This window comes from Mus pahari, chromosome 6 (assembly GCF_900095145.1).
Source record: "Mus pahari chromosome 6, PAHARI_EIJ_v1.1, whole genome shotgun sequence".
Taxonomy (NCBI): Eukaryota; Metazoa; Chordata; class Mammalia; order Rodentia; family Muridae; genus Mus; species Mus pahari.
Genome location: NC_034595.1, coordinates 54,213,422 through 54,235,690, shown reverse-complemented (window position 1 = coordinate 54,235,690; position 22,269 = coordinate 54,213,422). Strand labels below are relative to the sequence as shown.

The following is a 22,269-nucleotide window of genomic DNA, read 5'->3' as shown; positions in this document are numbered from 1 at the left end:
AAGAAGAAGAAGAAGAAGAAGAAGAAGAAGAAGAAGAAGAAGAAGAAGAAGAAGAAGAAGAAGAAGAAGAAGAAGAAGAAGAAAATCCATTTACCAAATTTGTGGGAGTACATGAAGAAAAGATAAGGCCTTTCTAGACTACCTTTCCTTATTCAAGTAGAGCCGGTGTGATCACAAGTCCCAGGTCACATAAGGGCAGATGTTGGTGGGAAATGTGTTCTAGAATACTGCAAAGTTAAAGGAATGTGGAGACCACAGAGTTTACAACTAGTAAGACATGTGACTGAAATCCTACTTATTTAATTAATAATGAACTATAAGTAGACTACAAGCATTAACTATGTATTCAGTCTTCATAACAACTTTAGGTGATGAGTGATGCTATTTTACATCAGTTTACAGAGCAGATGAGGAGAGTGAGGGACTGAGTCACAATCTGAACTCCCAACAGTCAGGTGCCAGTTAGTGTCCTGGACCAACAATTCAGTCTCCAGGACCACCAGATTCACCCTCTGAAACTTACTGTACAGATCATCAGAATGAAAAGCAGTCATTCTAGAACCCAGAACACGGGGTTTCTGTCCTCCTTCCCCAGAGTAGCCAGGAGCCTAGGATAACTACAAGATGCTATGTCTAGTCATAAGAGATAGTGTTATAAATTCATAAATAATGAAGGGTCTAGTTAAATCCAGAGTATAATAACAATATGCATGAATATGCAGTAAAAGACATTAATTGACAATGAACTTCTTTTATTTGATTATAAACTCAACAGGATATGATATCCATAAGGCATATAGTATTATAAGAACCATCTTTAAAACCTGTACATTTCCCAACACCAACACACCAGAGAAAAACCAAGCTCAGGCTACATCTATCCCACCTATGACCAAAATGCTCACTACCAAGTACAAATTGAAAGGGGCTCTGAACTCTTAGCCATCACCCTCTCAAGAGGAAAAGCCTGAGATTAGCAGTCTTTTTTGAACACCAGTAGCATTGTGCATCTGAACTAGATATTCTAGCATCCTCTCTGTATCCCACACAGACATGTCAGAGGCAAGTCAATAGCCCAACAGTTTTACAAAGGACTGTTACAGAATGGCCAAGAGCTGGGAAAATATGCTAAGAATGTTATGATATTTAAAGGGAACAAAACATGTATAAGAACAGGCATCTTTTAGAGGTGATGCTGTGGAAGAAATTAAAAAAAAAAAAAAGTTTCCAGCAGCTTGGAAGAAAGAAGGTCTGAATCCCACAGGAATGCACCTCCTCTCGGAGCAGGAGAAACCCATCAGTGAGAGATGACCATGTCATTTAACTTCTCTTTCGTCAAGTTTAATTTGTAAAACCAAGAACATAACAGTGCCTGTGCCTCAAGGCTGAAATGAAGAGTACAAGAATCACTATGTGTAACCCACCTAGGACAGGACCCTGCACATAACTACTACTGAGACCAACTGTAAACAGCATGGCCAGCGTCACCTGGGCAGTCCTTCTCTGTGCATACGCTCAGGTGTCCCTGTCCTGAAGGCATGCCTGCACAGTCCTCAGCATCGCCGGGGAGCAAGCTCCCTTCATCTGCACACACAGGCTCAGCCTGTCCCAGTGTATCTCCTGTCTACAGTCACTCTTCTTCTGTAAGTCACTTGTCCTTTAAACAAGTTTTTCCAGTCAATAATTTAAAACTGCTCTTCTCTGATCAAACATGATATACGTACTTGTAGCTAAGGATTTGTCAATAGAAAATGCTATTTATCAATAACATTCTCAGGATTTGTCGATAGAAAATGTTATTTATCAATAACACCTAGTGTGTGCCAGCACAGAAGAGAAATGGGTTGTTATTTCATGGTTCAGTAACTGCGAGTCCTTGCCTGGGTCTTCTGACTGCCACTGTGCCGGTTCACCAGGCAGTACCGCTGGTGAAGTCCTACGTGAATTTTACACACACCTCTTTTCTGTCTCTTGTAGTCTTACTGAGTCAGAAGGCTCAGTACTCAATGCAAATCCAACAACTAATAATCAAATTAATACTCACTCTCTGGGGAGAATAGATTCAAAACAAGATTTGGGCACAACGTGTGTGCTATGGAAGTTACTATATAACATGTCCATGGAACAAGACTTTTTTGTTTGCTGTTTGCTCGTTCTTCAATGGCTAATCTAAGAACTAGGCACTCATCCAAGTACAACACAGAGACAGTTCACTGTGATGAAGGCTCAGCACTAACCTGGAAGACAAGGGTCAGAGTCTTGCTACTAACTAAATATGATAGACACTAGGTAAATCACGTCACCACTTTGGACTCTAGTTTCCCTGCCTGTAAAAAGGGAAGTTGAGTTAAATTAGCTCCAGTTTTCCTCCCTGGTCTCAACATTTATGGTTCTATAATCTACTGTTTTACAGGAATTTTAAAAGTTTGGGTTCTTATTTCTGTGATAAAGGAGATTCTGCTGTTACCCACTTTCCTCACTAGATGGTGCTATGAGCACAGCTATCTCAGGCCACTTGCAGAAAACAGCAATGCTTCCAGAAGGATCCTTAGAAACTCTGGGGCTGGACAATCTCTCACAGGGAGGGCTCTCAAACCACTCTAGTGCATTTATCATCCTTACCTCCCACCCACTAAACAAATAACACATCCACACCTCCCCAGTCTCCATAGTAATCAAAAGCAATCACACATAATGCCCTCCAAGGAGCCTGCCCCCAATTTAGAAGCATTAAAAGAAAATTAGCTTTCTCTTTTTAGATTTCAGTACGGATACTCAAAAATGAATATAGATGGTTTGGTTGCTTGTGAAATTAAAAAATACAGTCATTTCTACAAATGACTGCCAAGTGTCAAAATTTCCTCACAATGACAAATGAATATACATATCAAAAAAAAAAAAAAATCAAACAGTCAAATATCCTTTGTCCGGCTGATCTGAACTGTTTATTCTACACTCAGTCCACAGCAGACTTACAAGTTAATCACTAATCCTAAATTAAGCATTCTTATCAGCTTCATAATGATAACTCACAGCTCTCCCAAATAAAAACGGAAGCATACAAAACTGACATCTTCACAGCCAGCAGCAGGGCTGAAGCAGGAAGAATCTCAGGAGAAAGAGCCTGTTTGAAGAAATGCTTATACGTTACTTAGGGAATTTTCTATATTCTGTTTGCTCCTTGGCCTCTACTGCTCATGAGTTCAATGGGGTAACACGTGAGCAACAGATCTACCTCACAGAAAGTTCCCCTTAACCACACTTGCAAGTTCCATACAGAACTGTAATGGCAACTTAGAGCTGCCAGGCCGACTATGTAAGGTGTGGGTGTCTGTCCCTGTGTCAGCACATTTGCTGTCTCACAGGTGGGTGACAAAGGAAGCTAAGCTACAAATCATAACTATAGACAAATCTAAGCATAGTTTGGCACTGTGATGGGAACTGCAGGCCAGGGTTGGGGAGTTAGCTCAACTCTAGAGACTTTCTTATCTCACAGCATGAGACATGAATCCACACATACACACAAGCATCAGGTCAGGAAACATCCAAAAGGTGCAGGGTACGGGGTATACATCACAAACAGGAATCAAGCCCAAGAGACCAAGGGGAACACTGCTAGCAGGAGCACCATCATCCTCTTTTCAGACAGGACACAGACAGCGTAAGTGAGCTGCCTGCCTGAGGTCTGTGGTCGAATGTAGGAAATCAGAGGTCCAAGATCTCTGGGATACCCTGCATGTCCATCTGTGAGCTCAGTCAAGGCTTAGTCCTGAAGACTAACAAAGTCTCTGCCTACCTTTTCTATCCCATCTTTCCATGGATACTCCTGAACTGTCTATATTTCAGCCACAGAGAGATTTCAATTCCAGAACAGGTCTTGTTTTCCTCACCTTTAAACAAACTATTTTTTGTACCAAATCTTTCCTGAGACCACCCCCAGCACCACACTAGGATAATTCCTACTTATCTCAAAGAGCTCTGCTTTAAATGTGTCTTTCTCAGTCCCTTTCCTGGGCTGTCATTCTAACATGGGTACAAGTTCTATCATTCTGCTGCATTCTTTCATGGGATGAACCTGCCTGTATGTCTTTACCACAATGCTCCAAACTTTGTTAAAATTATTAATCAGTTATATCTGTGTCCTACTGACATTGTGACTTCCAATTACCTGGTAGACAGCAAGGCGTACAACAAATACATGTTCAGTTAATAAATGAAAACCATGTAATAAAGGAGGGCAACCATGCGGGACTGGGTAAGACTGCTGTAACGTCAAAAGAAAACAAAAGCCAACAGAATTAGAAGCCTGTCAGTCCAGATGCTGTATAGAAGTCCAGAGGCCAATGCTGGCTCGCGAGACCTGCTTCATCATGTATAGCTGGGTGGGGCGTGGAGTGAGAGGGAGTCGGAATGCAGTCAATGAAAGCTATAATAAAGTTGTAGTGGAAGTTCATTCTGGTAAAAGATGCTAACAGTGGACATGGAAACATGCTGAGACATATTTTTCACATGGAATTGCCAGAACTTGGTGAAAGATCAGATGCAAATCTTAAATGAGCAAGAATGACAACCGATTGTAGGCATTTAAAGTAGCAACCAAATACAAGATGGAATGTTTGTCAGAAAAAAAAAAAAAAGTTTCAGAAATAGGTAAAACTCCAGGATTCAGTATTGAATACCCCCACCTGAGATCCTTGTTGACTAGGGAAAGCAGACACGCCTGAGCTCTAGGAACCTGAATTGCACTGACTGAACGAGAAGTGTCCCAGGTGAGGAAAACTGCCGACTCAGAAAAGCAAAGCTAACTACTGTGCTCACCATCAAACAGCTAACCTGCAAAGCAGGGTCCCAAATGTGGGTGGTCTAGCTCAGTTGCCATGCTGATGTCAGGGCTCTCCACACCACCGGTGCCTAACACTAAACATAGGGGGTAACAGTATAAAGTTCAGGGGCTGGAGATATGGCTCAGCAGCTAAGAGCACTGACTGCTCTTCCAGAGATCCTGAGTTCAATTCCCAGCAACCACATGGTGGCTCACAACCATCTGTAATGGGATCTGGTGCACCTAAAGACAGCGACAGTATACTCACATACATATGATAAATAAATCTTTAAAAAAAAAAAAAAAGTATAAAGCTCAGACTGTACTCTAAGTGTATGTTTAAACACTGGTCTCCAGCTAGTGGTGCTAACTGGGAAGCTTAGGAAGTCTTTAGGGAGCAGAGTATCACTAAAAGAAGGAGGTCATTAGGTGTGCACTGTCTGCTTCCTGCCTGGGGACACAGTATGATCAACTGCCTCAGGTTCCTACCTCTGTGCTGGATCGGATCCACCATGACTGTATGCCCTTGAACCATAAGCCAAAAGCCTCACAATTACTTCTCTCTTAGGTGGCTTCCTTCCAGAGACCTAATCACAGCAACAAGATAAGAGACCACCGTAGCTCATAACAGAATATATGCTTCCATAACGAGCGGGTAAAAATAAACACATCTCTGTCCCATTGCTGTTTGAACCACAACTTTCACCACTGTATTGTGAAGAAAGGCGCTAACACAGCTGTGTGGGCCTCACGTGCAAGGAGGAGCCAATGATGACCGCAGCAACCACTTCAGAGTCAGAGCAGGCAGCACACCTGCAGCACCGAGCAGTCCTGGCAGAGCAAGCAGTAACTGGAACTGGAGGTGCCATTATCTCAAAGGATGCTTTCACAGAATAAAAGCAGTATGAATACTATACTTGGAGCTTTCGTACTGCTTCTCTTTTTGACAGGAAATAAATACTTGTACTTTAGAGATGGCATTTTTCATCCTGAATGTTTTGTAACAAAGACAGATTTAACATCTGTAGCAACTTTTCTTTGTGCTTGACATAAACAGACCATATTATCACAACTGGAAGTCTCACACAGCACAACACATTTAGTATGCTTTGGAAAATGCAACCATGAAAGAGAAAGGAACGAAAGAAATGAGGAGGGAGGGAAAAACTCATGGAGTTTAAGGATATATGAATACAATGTCATTTCCAAAATTATTTACAATATTAGCAATTCCTAGAAATTATCCAAATGTTTATTAGTGATTAAACATGGGGACAAGAGAGACAGTAAAAACAGAGCAAAGGTGTTTGTTGGGGAGGAAGAATGACTAGCACTGAATCTAGAGACCTGAAACCTGGCTCAATGAGGGTAACTTTGCCCTTTGTTATAGCTGATTAGGAACCTGGCAATGGTGAGCATTCCCTGCTGTGCATCCTCCATCCATGCTCCCCAAACCATGTACTGTAGAAGCTTATGGAGAAAGCATTAGTGAGGTAACTAAGAAAAGGAGTTAGCTGCTGTCTACTTGGCATAGTGTTTGTCTATAACTCATAAAGGTGAAGACTGAGGGAAAAAACCAGACAAGGGAGACAGAGCCAAGGACAGCACAGGGTCACCAAACCATCTGCACATTCTTAAAGAGAAATTTTAAAAGTTAAAGAAAATGCAACCCCCAAACCAATAGAGACGGAGCTATGAGAACAGAACCTAAAGCATGGGCTGCTGGTCCTGAGACAAGGTCTAGAGAACTGCAGTACACACCATCAGGGACAGAGCTGGGGAGGGGCCGGGCCTAGACAGCAGCACTCTGTAGGATAAAGGCGCACATGACAAAGTGAGTTTTGTGAGTTTAATGCAGAATGGATATAGATGAGAATAAGGTTAGTGAACTACAACAGAAAGCATTCATGTGACAAGCATAGAAACTATAAAAACAAAAGGTAAGGGAAAAGGGCTGTGACACTCTAAAATAAATAATCACATACATTTCCAATCCCAGAAGAGAAAAACAATGGAGCAAATGCTTTATGTTAAAATGTAATCAATAAGAATATCAAAATAAAAATTACCCAGCCAAAATTAGAACAGTAAATACAAAGAAAACAGTAAGTAGAGAGTTTACATTAAACAACAGAAAGGACAAAAATGCAAGTTTAGTAATAGTGAATAAAGGACGGCAGGGTAGCATCTCAAAGAGGACAGTTAAATTATAAAGTGCCCAGAGGCCATCGTGAACCTGCGGAGAGAAACACATGCGCCCCACAGAAATATTCTTCAGAAGCATGTCAGCTTTCAGTAATGGAAAAGGAAGTGGTCGTCACACGAATCTTACAACAGAGAACAACTTTAAACTCTTGATCAGGAGAAGCTATTATTTAACAATTATAGGAAACTCTAAGTTAGCCAGAAGCCAGAAGAGAATTTAACCCTGAAAACTGTAGAACTAAGATCCACCATTCCGAAGGTACTTCCCTGCTTCTGCAGCAATGCCATGCTGGGTTTACAGAGGGAAGACAGAAAGCTGATGGAGAGTGCCTACAGTACAGAGAGCAGGCCTGACAGGCTGCCTCACAGCCCGCACGGCATACCGCATGAAGAGGAGAAAGAGGAAGCTGGTAAGGCCCTGGGGCTGAAGAAGAGCAGCAAATGAGAAATCTACTTTTTAGACGGACTCCTTTATGGGGATGATTTTTCTGAAAAACTGTTTAGAGTCCACTAATCTTTAAGCTCTTGCTACGCTTCGGACTACAGCTAATTTGAAAACTCGGCTTTGATTTTTTTTTTCCCACATTCCCTAATTCCCTTTTATGACCCATTTGTGCCCCCGGTGCAGAACAATGTAAGGATGCATAAGATCAGTGGCTAGACCTAAGACCATTTCCAGGAAACAGTGAGGTGTTAGAAGCAATACCCCCTACTAAAGAAAACCATTGAGACAGCATGTGCACATAGATTACTAAAATCTGACTGTGGCTTAAGTCAACAGAACCAGGAAAACAACCTACCTCCTGCAACAGTCATGTAAAATACCAAGACAAAGGTGTTTCCTTCCAGGTGGCCCAGCTCCCTCATCTGGCCAAGGGATTGCCCCCTAAGAAGGTAGGCTCACCTTGATAATAGATAAGCAGAATAATTGATCCTTTAAGGAGAAACTCAACTTCTCCTTCCCAGGATTCTTGCCCTCATCCAGTGACTTCGCAAACCCGCCTGCTTTTCCAATTTCTTCAGAAGAGCATAATTTCTTTTCTTCTTTCTATCTCTTCTCTAGGTATGCTTTCTAACACTCTGGGCTTCTCCCATATTTGGATTTCCTCGCTCTTTATCAGAAGAGATAGGTTATTTCTCTGCTGCAGGTGAAATGAGCCAATTTAAGCCAGATTAGATTATACTAAAGGCAGGTTGACTGGGAAGCTGCTCTTGGGTGAGCTAGTTCACAGGACCTAGGCCAGGGAAGTCACCATGGAAAAAGGGGGTGGAGAGGGGAGGGGAGGGAGAGAGAAAGAAAGAGAGAAAGGGGTGTGCATGCAGAGAGAAAAGAGGAAACAAGAGGGAGAGGGAGAGACTGAAACGCCTGGATTCTGTAGGGAAGAGCTGCTCCTGAGGGAGGACAGCCCAGCCTCTGGGCTGGAAAGTTCAGGGTTGGGGGCAGGGCTTGCCAGGTAGGGACTGAGAAATGTTGGGAGGTCAGGTCTTCTTTGGTATGTAAAATATGCACCTCAGTCCCTTGTCTCAGGTCTGAAACCAAACAGGAAGCACCCATCCCCCCCTCTGGCTGCCTGTCCACCATGTGTCTGACCCCAGTGGCTGCTTGTCCACCATGTGTCTGACCTCTGTGCCCAAGAGGCAGCACAGCTTTCTTCCCTCTTCTCCACCCATTGCCCCACCCCACCCCACCCCGATCTACAGTTGGCCTGGGTTTTGGTTTTTGTTTTGTTTTGTTTAAAACTCTAATAAACTATCCTTGAGCTTCCATTTGAGTCCACCCTTAAACTCATATATTAATACAACTTAGAAACACAATAGGGGACACCAGTTTCCTCTTTATCTTCTGGTGATCATTAAGGGACCCCAAAATTTCATTAACACAAACAGAAAAGTGGCAAAACTTCCTGTGACCATGGCCAGTAATATTTAAGTAAGTCTAAGAGGCCTTTCTAGTTCACAGCAAAGGTAAAAGCAGGCTGCAAACAAGACGACCGGTGGGTGAGGGTAACACGTTTAGAGTGCTGAGGGGCTTCATAGCAAAAACAAAGCAAACAAAAATCACATTACTAGAGACCAAAGCAAAACAAAACAAGAGGGAAGGAGGGAGGGAGGGAGGGAGGGAGGGAGGGAGAGGAAAGTAAAAGAAAAGGAAGCCAGGTGGGGTGGCACACACTTATAATCCCAGTGCTTGGGAAGCAAGTGCATTCCATGCAAATTCTAGGTCAGCCAGGGCTAGAGTAGTGCCCTGAATCAGATAGATAGATAGATAGATAGATAGATAGATAGATAGATAGATAGATAGATAGATAGACGGACTTCAAAATGATTAAACGATTCAAAAGGAAGAAAAAAAATCCCAAATATGTGTCTAAAACAGTCTTCAAATTACATGAAGCAAAAGCTAACAGACAAGTCTATATTTATAGTTAAAATATTTTAAACTCTTCTCCCTAAAGATCAGCATATTAACCTGAATGATACAGTAAACCAAGCCAGCCTAGTATTTATTTATAAAAACCCACTGAGTTACTGTAAACCACACAGTCAGCAAGAGAGGCCAAAGGCTTCCTCCTCCAAAGCAAGCGTCTATAGTTAAATTTCTGTTAGGATAGCATCAAGACAAAGCGACTGAGGAAGCAAGAGTGGCCAGCTTACACTCTTAGGCCACAGCTCATCATCAAAGAACTTAGGCAGGAACTCAAGGCAGCAGCGGATGCAGAGACCACGGAGCAGCTCTCCTTACTAGCCTGTTCTTCCTGGCTCACTCCATCAGGACCACTACCCACAGACCCTCCCACATCACTAAGAGAACATACTGCAGACTTTCCTACAGGTCAATTTCATGCAGGCATTTTCTTAACTGAGTTCTTCTTCCCAGATAACTCCAGCTTGTGTCAAGTTGACACAAAAGCAGCCAGCACAAAGATTAAAATTTAACAAGCATACTCTTTGACTTAAAGAAAGTAAATTAGAAATAAAAAATGATAAAACATTTAGACAAACTCCAAATATCTAGACACCAATTAAATTAAAACAAGCTGTACATAAGAGAAGAAAACTACAAAGGACACTGGGAAACATTTTTACTAAAATGATGGCAATGAAAATATATATCAAAATGTTTCAAGTTCAGATAAAATAATGAGGAGTGGAAATTTTAGCTTTAACTGCTTGTGTTAAGGAACAAGAAAGTCTAAAATTAATTACCTGAGCTCCCATCTTAGAAAATTATAACAATTAATAAATCCAAAGTCAAAAAATTAAACTTCATAAAAACATAAAACTTTTGTTCTTCAAAATGAACCCATTAAAAAACTAAAAGTTCCCACAGAATGAGAGGAAATACTTGCAATACACACACACACACACACACACACACACGTTTTATACATACACATTTTCAAAAATAAAAGGTCAGCTTAACTTAAAAAAATGTAATTTTCCACATTCATAGATTAAAAGAGAATAACATAACCATCTCAATAAATTCAACAAATGCATGTTACAAGATACAATAATCTTTCACAAATAGAAAACATTTCCCAAACCATGAGGAACTAAAGGCAGATTATTCAATCTGATGGAAAAGCCTGGAGCCATTCCAGGTGGCTCTCTCCACTTCATGCTCTAGCTGAAGTGGCCCCCCCCGTCCCCGCCCCCAACCCCACCCCCGCCCCACCTGCTGCTTACTAGCATGCTCTGAGCTCTTTTCTCTCTGGAACCATAAGCCCAAATATGCCCTTCCTTCTGCCTTGGTCATCATGTTTTATCACAGCAACACAAGAGTAGTTAATATGGCCTCTAAGAGAGCTTACAAGAACCATGAGAGCTGAGATAAAAAAAGCAGGTATTTTCCTCTTATAAGATAAGGAAGACAAAGTTGCCTGTTATCGGCTTGTGCTAACTTATCTGAACATTACACTAATAATAACAGAAACACTGATTGGGAAGAAAGGGAGGGTGGCAGGAGGGAAGAGTGCAGACAGGTAGTCAGTTACATAGTCAATTGTATTTCTATAAAGAACTAAATAAATGGCAAACACATCATGTTCCTAGATGGTGAAACTCAGTGTGTTAGGCACTGGTCACCTATCCCATCCAATGCTCGGGCCAGTGTTGTGGACATATAATTTAATGAGACCATTAGAAAATGTAAACAAGTATGTAAAGACCCAAGAACATCAAGTCCACATTACATAACTGCATTAAAGAACAGAGCTATTTGCAGTACCGACTCTATTACAAAGCTACAGAGGTCATGTGCTATGGATGAATGATTAGTCACAAGGGAGCAAATCTCTAAAGTGGCAATTAACTGTTAAGACAAAAATAACTCTTTTGAGAGAGGGTCTAATGTAGCTCAGGCTAGCGTGAACTTTTCTTCCCCTGCCTCCACCTCCAAGGAACTGAAATTACAGGCATTGCACCACTATGCCCCCAGATCCACCCTTTCTATAATTGCGCTGAGTTTATCTGTCCACAGAGGAAACAGAATTACCTAGATCACTTCTGCATGTGACATAAAAGAACTAATATAATGAAGTTTCATAGAAATAAAACAGAAGCAATTTGCTAAGGTAAATCAAAGTTTCTTAACCACAGCACAAAACATGCTAAAGGGAAACTTGACAGACCAGTGAATTCAAACTAGTAGCCCCCACATACTGGCTCTCTGTACCTTACTTGGTAACCCCTTACTGCATGCAGCCTGATACTGCACTTGATCCCACTTAACACACCAAGGAACACTATTACTTTTGTAAACATGTAATATCATTTACAGAGCCAAATTCATTAATATTCACAATGAGAAGTTTAAATAATAGTGAGTTTTAACCATTAGTAACTACTGGAAACTCAACAAAGGGCCAAATGATATTTTAATTTAATATATAAACTGTATGTTTTTACTCATTTAAAAAATGTTCCACCAGTAATGATAACTGAGCTATCACAGGTGGTTAAAATAATAAATAGGTAGGAATGGTCCTTCCCAACAGAGAAACAGCAGGAAGCCGGTGAAGCCTGAGAGCCTCTTCTACAGCTCACAGAGCTGCCCCACCAGCCCCCTCTTGTTCTCCACAGCACATCCCAGCAGCAGACGCTTAGCCTGAACCACAGCAGCAATAGGTCTAACCTTCTCCAAGTGAGGGAGAACAGCTATACATGGTCCCATTCTCTCAAAACCCCTGAGGATCGAGAAACAAGGGGTATAGGACAGAGCCAACACTGCCCTCACAGAAGGTACACAGTGTAATAAGGGCCAACAACATTATATATCCATTATGTTTTTAAAGTTTTAATTTGCATCCTTCATTTCTATAACCAAAAATTTCATACATGCAAAAAATTATTTCTAATAAGGATTAGACTTTGACTAAAAATACTTTCCTTTTTCTATTGTATGGTTTCATCTTCTTTGTCAAATAAGTGTCCATAGGTATGTGGGCTTATTTCTGGGTCTTCAATCCTATTCCTTGGATCAACCTGTCTGTTTTTATGCCAATGCCATGTGGTTTTTATAGTATTGCTCTGTAGTATATATAGCTTGAAATCAGGGATGGTGATACCTCCAGAAGTTCTTTTAATGTACAGGACTGTTTTAACTATCCTTGGTTTTTTGTTTTTTGTTTTTTTTTTTTCATATGAAGTTGAAAATTGCTCTTTCAAGGTCTGTAAAGAATCATGTTGTGGGCTGGTGAGATGGCTCAGTGGGTAAGAGCACCCGACTGCTCTTCCAAAGGTCCGGAGTTCAAATCCCAGCAACCACATGGTGGCTCATAACCATCTGTAACAAGATCTGACGCCCTCTTCTGGAGTGTTTGAAGACAGCTACAGTGTAATTACATATAATAAATAAATAAATCTTTAAAAAAAAAAAAAAAGAATCATGTTGTAATACTGATGGGAATTCTGTTTTGTTTTTGGTATGATGGCCATTTTCACTATATTAATCCTACCAATCCATGAGCACAGTAGATCTTCCCATCTTCTGATATCTTCCTTAATTTCTTTCTTCAGAGACTTGAAGTTCTTGTCATGCAGGTCTTTCACTCGTTTGGTTAGACTTACACCAAGGTATTTTACAACACTTGACCTGCTGTGAAAGGTATTGTCTCTCTAGCTTCTTTCTCAGCCCATTTATCACTTGTACAAAGAAGGGCTACTGATTTTTTTAGTTAATTTTATATCCAGACACTTTGCTGAAGTTCTTTATCAGGTTTAGGAGTTCTCTGACAGATTTTTGTGAGGTCACTTATATATACTACCATATCATCTGTGAATCATGATACTTTGACTTCTTCCTTTCCAATTTGTATCTCCTTGATCTCCTTTAGTTGTCGTATTGCTCTAGCTAGAACTTCAAGAACTATATTGATGAGATAGAGTGCGGCAGCCTTGTCTTATCTCTGATTTTAGTGGAGTCACTTTAGGTATCTCTCCATTTAATTTGATGTTGGCTATTGCTTTTATTAAGTTTAGGAATGTACCTTGGATTCCTGATCTCTCCAAGACTTTTAACACGAAGGGGTACTGGATTATGTCAAAGGCTTTTTCAGCATCTAATGAGATGAGCATGTGATTCTTTTCCTTTCAGTTGTTTCTATGGTGTATTACACTGATGGATTTTCATATACTGAACAATTGCTGCATCCTTGGGATGAAGCCTACTTGATCATGGTGGATGATCTTTTTGATGTGTTCTTGGAATCAGTTTGCAAGTATTTTATTGAGTATTTTTGCATCAATGTTCATAAGAAAAATTGATCTGAAATTCTCTTTCTTTGTTGAGTCTTTGTCTGGTTTAGGTATCAGGGTGATTGTGGCCTCATAGACTGAGTTTGGCAATGTTGAGGGGCGGGAGAGAGCTTGGAGAATGGATATCAGTGGGAGCATCTCTGGGACTTGCTGGAGGCCTGGGACCAGAAGGCTTTGGGAAGTGAGATTCCTACCAGCATGGAATATAGTCTGAAGTGGACACCTCCTGTAGCCAAAAAGGACTTCCAGTGGAGGGAAGGGAGTAACAACACACAACCTTCAACCCAAAATCTGTCCTGCCTACAAGACATGCAGGGGTAAAGAGGAGCAGAGACTGAGGGAATGGCTAACCAATGACTGCTAAACTTGAGACCCAACCCATGTGAAAGACCGACTCCTGACACTATTAGTGATACTCTGCTATGCTTGAAGACAGGAGCTTAGAGTAACTGTCTCCTGAGAGGCTTCATCCAGCATTGTATGGAAACACCTATAGCCAATTATCAAGCAGAGCTCAGGGAGTCTTGTAGAAGAGTGGGAATAGAATTGAACAAGCTGGAGGGGTCAAGGGTACTACAAGAATACCTACAGAGTTGACTAACCTGGGCCCATGAGGGATCACAGAGACTGAACCACCAACCAAAGTGCATGTGTGGACTAGACCTAGGCCCTACACATTTGTAGCAGATGTGCAGCTTGGTTTTCTTGTGGGTCCCCTAACAATTGGAGCAGGAGCTATCTCTGACTCTGTTGCCTGCCATTGGATCTCCTTCCTCTAACTGGACTGCCTGGTTGAACCTCAGAGGATGAGAATGTCTTAGTCCTCCTGGGACTAGATGTCCCAGAGTGGTGTGGTACCTAAGAGGGGGGCTTTTCCTTCTCTAAGGAGAAGGGAAGAGGGTAATGGGGAGAGGAATTTGTAAGGGAGAAACTAGGGAGGAGGAATGGGGCTGCGATGGGATATAAGTAAATAAAAAAATAAATTACTGAAAAAAAAAAGATTTTTAATATATAATACCAATTACAGCCTCATATGGAGAAGAGAGTTGAATATTTTCATCCATTCCTTTAAGAGATACAATCTTCAAATATTATAGATTTATGAAAATTACATAAAAAGTACTATGGCTTGGTGAGATCTAAGTAACTCCAAAGGGTCCATTATGACTAAAGGCCTAACCCCAACCTCCTATGGGAGGTAGCAAGGATATGCCCTTGAAAGGGAACTGTGCCTTCCTGACTGTACTCTCTTTTTCTCTTCCTTTGTCTGGATGTAACTGACTTGCTTCTACACATGATCTTGCCATGTGCCACACTCTTCTGTTCTTACAACTGAGTCAATCCAGGCAGTCAACACGCCTCTGAATCTCCATATCTGTGGACAAACCTCTTCTTATAACTGAGCTGTGTCCAGCATTTTGTTATAGAATTATAAATATGAGTCTTACAGTGGGTTAACACAGTACCTGCACTTGGGCCAAACATTAAAACAGCACATGTTACTGTCAACTGTATGAGGGACACTGTATTTCACCTACTGACCACTTTACCTTTGCAGCCAGCTGTAGTCCAACTTTGTCAGCTTCAGCCTCCAGTGTTCTACTGTATGGTCGATCAAACATGTACTAAGAAGAAACAGAACAGAAAACTCCATTAAGCAAATTCACTTCATGATCAAAGGAATTTAAAAATGTATGTTAAGCTAATTTCACTGAAAATCTAGTATGAAATCTCTGTCCTCTAAGGTATAAAATGTAAATGTGACCTGCCATTAGACTCATACTTTAAACAGGGCAATAGGGAACGCACGGCCCGTGCCTTCCCCAACAGCCTGGGTTGCCATTGTTTCTTTCCTTTTCTACTCATATTCTCCATGACTGAACAGAGAGCTGCCTAGTGCACACACTGGTGCAAGCTTAACTATGGCCAAGAAACATTAAACTCACAATTCTAAAGGGAAATCGAGAAAATATAGGTATATGAGAGCCAGTAACACTAGCAGAAAACTTCAGTGAGAAAACTAATCACAAAGCAGAGGTTTTTCTGTGATGAATTATCTTCATTTCCTTTTCTAAATATTGATTAGTTAGTAAAATAAAATTTTCTTCTTGACTTCAATTTTTTAAAAAACACAGCTATCCTAACTTTAATTTTCCTAATTACTTGTATTTATGAGTATGTTTTCCAATTAAATTTTAATTTGCAGTTAGTCCTAAAACTTTGTAGGCGATGGATCAATAAGCAGAACTTTTAAAAAAGGAGCTATTTATCCACTGAGCAACTTTCCAAACCCAGCAACATACTTGTTATGGATACAAGCAACCTAAACGGCTGTTCACAGTATATGAGCACAGAACATGACTTCCTTCCCGCTCGGTTACATCTGTTTCAGCTGAAGCACTGCATGGCACAGTGTCAGCTCTCGAGGCAGGCTAAGTGTGTGCCACCGAATGTGCTAACCCAATAAAGCATCAGCTTCAACAGAAGAACTCATAGGGCAATGTGCAAAATGAAGCTAATAACGGTAACAAACTCCTCGATTTGCACGGAGTATTACATGAGCCAATAATAAAAATAATCATCCCTATTAGCTGAGTGCTTACTTTGTGCCTGGTACTACACAAAATGCTTTTTAAAAGTAGTTTTCAATCCCGTGTGAGCGAGCGAGCGAGCGAGCGAGCAAGTGAGTGAGTGAGTGAGTGAGTGAGTGACCGGGTAGGTGGGTGACCCGGTAGGTAGGTGATTTTGACTCTTGGAGATAGTTGTAAGCGTTTGGAGTTATGAGGTCATGCTGTCTCAGATTCATTAACTCAAGCAAACCTCCTTCTTGCCTTAGCTTCTCAAGTATTGGGACTATAGGTGTGCATCGCTATGCCAGCTAGCAGGGGCATTTTAATTATTACTTTTAGGGTTTTTTTAATGCATATAAGTGGTTTTGCATGCATGTAAGAACACCATGCGTATGCCTGGTACACAAGAAAGCAAAGAGGGCATATAATCCTCTGCTTACCGTGGCCATATGGGTACTAGGAATCAAACTAAACTTAGCTCCTCTGTAAGAGGAACACAGGCTCTAAACCACTGAGCCACCGAGACACTGTGGAGAGCAAGAACCATGGGCATCTACTGAGTAGAGACCGTATATGCAAGAAAAAAAAACAAAAACTGTAATACCAGGACAAGGCCACACAGCAATAATAATCCAGAGCAAAACATCGGTAGTTTTAACAGAGCCCTAGTGTAGCAGCCACCACGTAAGTGAATGGCAGAGAATGTGAGCAATTCCCACTGTACAGTGCAGCACTGACGCATCCCTCTCTGCTCCCAAAGCATGGTGAGAAGGGCTTGCGAAGAGAAAAGCATTCCCTGACAACAGTCACCAAGGGCTCAGTTCAGGAGGAAGGACCCACACAAACGAACCCTGGTTTATCTTCCGATTCATTATTAAATTAAAAGTCATGCTCAAGAGGTGGGGCTCATTTAGTATTTCAAGAGAAAAACAACGATGCTGCCCTTGTTATCATCGACTCTTATGATTCTATTATTTTAAAAAGCAACTACTTATACATAAGGGGAAACCCCATCAACTCCACTGACAGCACAGTAGGTCAGTGACAGAACAAAGAGAATGGAGCAGTGACGAGGTTTTTCTTTCTGTAATATCAACAACTATGAATTTAAAACAGAAAATTAATTAGCCCAAAGTTGGAACAGTAGCTCTTTTAATAAATCCTTAAAAATCAGCACACAGATGTAGTATTTCTTAATTAAGTGCTATAAGGAAGCAGTACCTATAGGGTAAAGCAGACACTAAATTCCGTACTGTCACAGGACAGACTTTAAATTCTGATACACACTGCTTCACGTGAACAGAGTTGCATGTTCACCACAGACCATCTCAGACTTACCTCCTGCAACTTTGACTGTATCCACTGGCCCAAAACTGCCAAGCTGTCTCGTGGACAAATGGCCCAAATCATTGTGAGAAAAATCATACCAAGGAAATCCAGTAAATGAACCAAGCTAGCCTTTTCTGCCTAAGAATAATCAAAATAATGACAACAATAATTAGCAAATGGAGAGAGTACATATTTGTACTTTCTAGACACTATTTAATCATACTAAATAATTTTGTGTGCTCAACTGGCCAATACAAGCCAAGATTGATTTTTTTTTAATTTGTTATATGTATTTTTTGTGGTACATATATGTGGGCATGGTATGTCACAGTACAAAGAAGTCAGAGGACAACTTGTGGGAGTCAGTTCTCTGCGTCCATATGTGAGCCCAGAGATGTGTCAGGCTTGGGGACATCATTGTTACTTGTTGAGCCATCTCAGCAACCAAAGACCCAAATTTCTCCCCTCACATCCAAGCCATCTCCTGAAATGTTCCTTTTCTTTGCTTACACACTATGAGCCATTTATGCCTTTATGATAGTTTACTACTTTCGCCAAGCTAATTTTTCATTGTCAAAGACAGTGACAATAAGCTACAGTTTCTTATATGAGCAGATACAACAATTCTTGTAGTTCAATAAGCCTCATTTCATAGATAATGGAAATGGAAATTTTTTGGTTGTCTCAATTCACACAGCTATTAATTAGTAAAAGGACCAAAAATCCAAGCTAAGGCTATTTTGGTATGTAATGTAGACACTATATTCTACAAATCAAATCAAAGTATTCATTGTACTTATAGTGTTACATAAAGCCTAAAATAAACATATATATTTATATATGTATATATATATATATATATATATATATATATATATATATATATATTCCGCCTAACACATGAAAACTCAGAAAGGATTTCAAATTTACATAAAAGTTTTGGGGTTTATGACCTAATACATAAAAGCACAGTACAATGACACAGTTTTTGATTTTGTAAGTTTGGTACTGGTCACTGGGAGCTGGGTTCTGTGAAGAAGAATCACAACACTAACCAGTTAGGGTCTATATAAAATGTATTCTGCACAATAATGTCAGTACAAGGTAAATGCGTGGGCTTACTCACCACACACCAAAATCAGACTAGGACCCCATCAATATCATCTTTCACAGAACCAACTATCACACCATAAGAGCTGTTAGCTGTAAAATAATTATTGGACTGTTTTACCACAAAAGACTAAAGTCAAATTGACAAAGTATTTATGAAGAGAAATGCCTTGCTATGAGTTATCAAGAGTCTAACTATTATTAGTCTTCAAAAATAAAAACTTTTTTGGTTATATTTGGTTTTGGTTTTCTTGTTTGTTTGTTTGCTTGCTTGCTTGCTTGTTTGAGACAGGATTTCTCTGTGTAGCCCTGACTATCCTGGAACCTGATTTATAGACCAGGCAGGACTCGAACTTACACAGATCTGCCTGCCTCTGCCTCCTTGAGTAGTGGGATTAAAGGCATGGACTACCACACCTGGTCTAGAAATAGTTTAGAACTGTCTATTTATAGAAAAAGGAAACAGCATAAGAGCTGATTTAATGAAAACTAGGACTTCCAAAAGAGAAACTGCGTTGATCAAAGAGCCTTTGTCATCACAATGTTAACTGCTTTCTATTAAAGCTGCTTCCTGCCTCCCTCGTCTCATCAGCGCCACCTTGTGCTGGTGGCAGTGGTGACCTTCCACTGACAGCAGGCCCAGGCCAGAGATCAAGCCAGCAGAATGGTTAACACTTTTCAAAGCTACAACAGCCAAAGCTAAGCTCTTGACCCCAAGGAGAATGAACTTTTCTAGACCTCACAGTCAACTTGATAAAAGAATATGCCTTAAGGTCATTTAATACTGTATTTAACCTGCAGTCCTACTGTGTAAGTTTAACCTGCCTTTTAAAAATAAACAATATAACCAACCTTACTATGCTTTGAATTTCTAATGCATTCAGCTTTTACAATCTGAACTAATGTATAGCTTTAATCTTAAATTATGTTACTTTCCATGCCAGACCCAGAATAATGTGTGTATGTGTTGTGTGCAGTCTTTGTTTAAGGCTGTAAATGCCCTATAAAATGTTGAAAGTAACATGTAGATATAGAATGGTAGCACCTGTTTGCAATACTAGCATAAACAGAGACACAAGCACAGATTCAAACACACACAGGTAACAGGGAGAGATAGGTCTCTCTCTCTCTCTCTCTTTATATATATATATATATATATATATATATATATATATATATATATATATATCACGCTTGCATGCACGTAAGCAAGTGCACACACACACACGCACGCATGCCTGTGTGCACTAAGCACCAAGTGCACAGGGAGAGACGCGGAGAAATCAAGCGTGGGCCCATACTTGTCAAACCAGGAGAAAGTCTTTGTGTCACTCATTAATACATCACTGACGCATTATGACACCAGTATTTGAGAGAAGTTAGAACACAGTATAATGATACTATTTCTATGGCTTAGATTTATTCTTGTATCTATTTAGGAAACATTTCTTTTTCCTGTAGATCAAAAGAAATCAGGGATGCTTCAAAAAAGAACAACGTTGGCCCACCTCATCTTATTATTCCTCTATTTAAAAGACTTTGAGGAAGATTAATAATAAACACTATAGTTTCCATTTGAAGTTTATAATATTGGCACTTATTATTTAGCATGTACTAATCCTTTCACAAATATTTACCTGCATGTTCTGATTAAAAAATAAAAAATATACTTACTTCTAGTTACATATACAAAAGATTCATTCATATTTTAATGAATAGTAATCAAAAATGAATACAAAAATATACCCATTTTTACATCTTTATTAATAACCTACGTGGCCACCATTAGTCTTTTCAAATGTTAGTTTCCTAATATTAAAAACTAGGGATGATAAATACATATTTATAAGTTAAAACTCTGAATGAGAAGGAACATACTAGATGAAGTTCTGTAAACTAATCAGGCCATGTCATTACTATTCCACATTAATTCCATATTGCATATCATTTAGGCATTTTCAACAATTTTCCTAGCCATCATTTGAAAATAGTAAGAATAAAACTGATTTACCACTTAAATAGTAATATAACTTTTCAACAATTAATTTTCTGACTAGTTTACAAGTATGTTAATTATGGAAATTTAAAACTTAAAGTGAAATAATTAGAGGCTGAGACTAATTACTTTTTAGCAAAAGAGACAGGCGATAAAAACAGTATTTAAGGGAAACACTAATTATTCAGGATCATATACGAAAGACTGCAAAAAGTCTCAAAATAAGCTAATCACATTTTTTCAGGTACAGAATAAGGCAATTACATTCCATCATTAAAAGAAGAAGAAATTGAAAGGAGAAGAAAAGACTGTGTTCCTTAAAGGATTCCACTTGCACCATTCACCAGCAGCACATCACTGGGTACTCACAGCGTGCCCCAGGACTGCATGTGCGATCTCATGGCCCAGGAGGAAGGACAGCTGGTGCAGGTCAGTCACACTATTCAGGAGCCCGGTGAAAACAAACACTTGTCCATTCTGTACAAAGAGAATAAGATAAGCAATTAGCTCACAGTAAAACTCAAAGACGCTCAAGCTAGTAACAGCAACAACAACAAATGTGCATAAAGAATTTACTTACTGGGAGCACAAAGGCATTGACGGCTGGGGAGTCAACCACGTGAATCACCCAGTTGATGTCCGAGATCCCTGGGACGTCCTGATTGCATTGTGTCAGATGAAAAACCACTTCTTTGACAGTCAGGTATCGCGGGTCTCTCTCAGGCAGCAGATTATTTTTAAATTCTTCCATCCACTAGAAGATTTTTTTTTTAAAGTACTATTAAGAGATTTTTCACTACGAAATGCTTCTGCTGCTTCATGGAGGGGTATCTGATGAGTATTGGGCATTTAATCTTGAATTGTGCAAAAATTTACATATATTAAACACTTAAATTTCTGAAATTTGAATTATTCATGGGAAAGCAGTATGGTTTCTCACAGAGGAATAAATTATAATTTTTTATATAAACATGATTCAATCCAAGTTTTATTCTTTTCTATTAGTCTATATGCAAGTAAAATGCTGAACTATTTCTACTTTCCTAAGAAATTCAGAAAATAAAGCTGCCTAGATCTCACATTAAAAATCTCATATAAAAAAAGAAAACTGTAGTTCAGTTGATAGAGTGCTCGCTCTCATTGTATGTACAAGAACACAGTTTGGTCTTCAGCACTACATACACCCACTGTGCTTACACATCCCTGTGGTCCAAACACTGAAGACCGACCGGTAACCGGGATATTTACAAGTGTAAGGTCATCCCTGCCACACAGTAAATTCAAGACCAGTCTGGGATACAAAGAACCCAGTGTCAGGAAAGAAAGAAAGAAAGAAAGAAAGAAAGAAAGAAAGAAAGAAAGAAAGAAAGAAAAAGAAAGAAAGAAAGAGAAAGAAAGAAAGAAAGAAAGAAAGAAAGAAAGAAAGAAAGAAAGAAAGAAAGAAAGAAAGGAAGGAAGGAAGGAAGGAAGGAAGGAAG

General features: G+C 39.9%; 1 protein-coding gene across 2 annotated transcripts in view; it reads right to left on the bottom strand.

The window, feature by feature from the left end:
- The window catches only part of Oma1 (OMA1 zinc metallopeptidase), a 48,257-nt gene that overhangs the window by 16,312 nt on the left and 9,676 nt on the right, over positions 1-22,269 (bottom strand). For both annotated transcript variants that reach the window (XM_021200789.1, XM_029539444.1), the window contains exons 4-7: positions 21,372-21,545; positions 21,161-21,268; positions 17,695-17,823; positions 15,337-15,411 (exon numbers count right to left, since the gene is read on the bottom strand). In XM_021200789.1, coding sequence (XP_021056448.1) covers positions 15,337-15,411; positions 17,695-17,823; positions 21,161-21,268; positions 21,372-21,545 — 486 coding nt within the window. The remainder of the gene's footprint in view (positions 1-15,336; positions 15,412-17,694; positions 17,824-21,160; positions 21,269-21,371; positions 21,546-22,269) is intronic.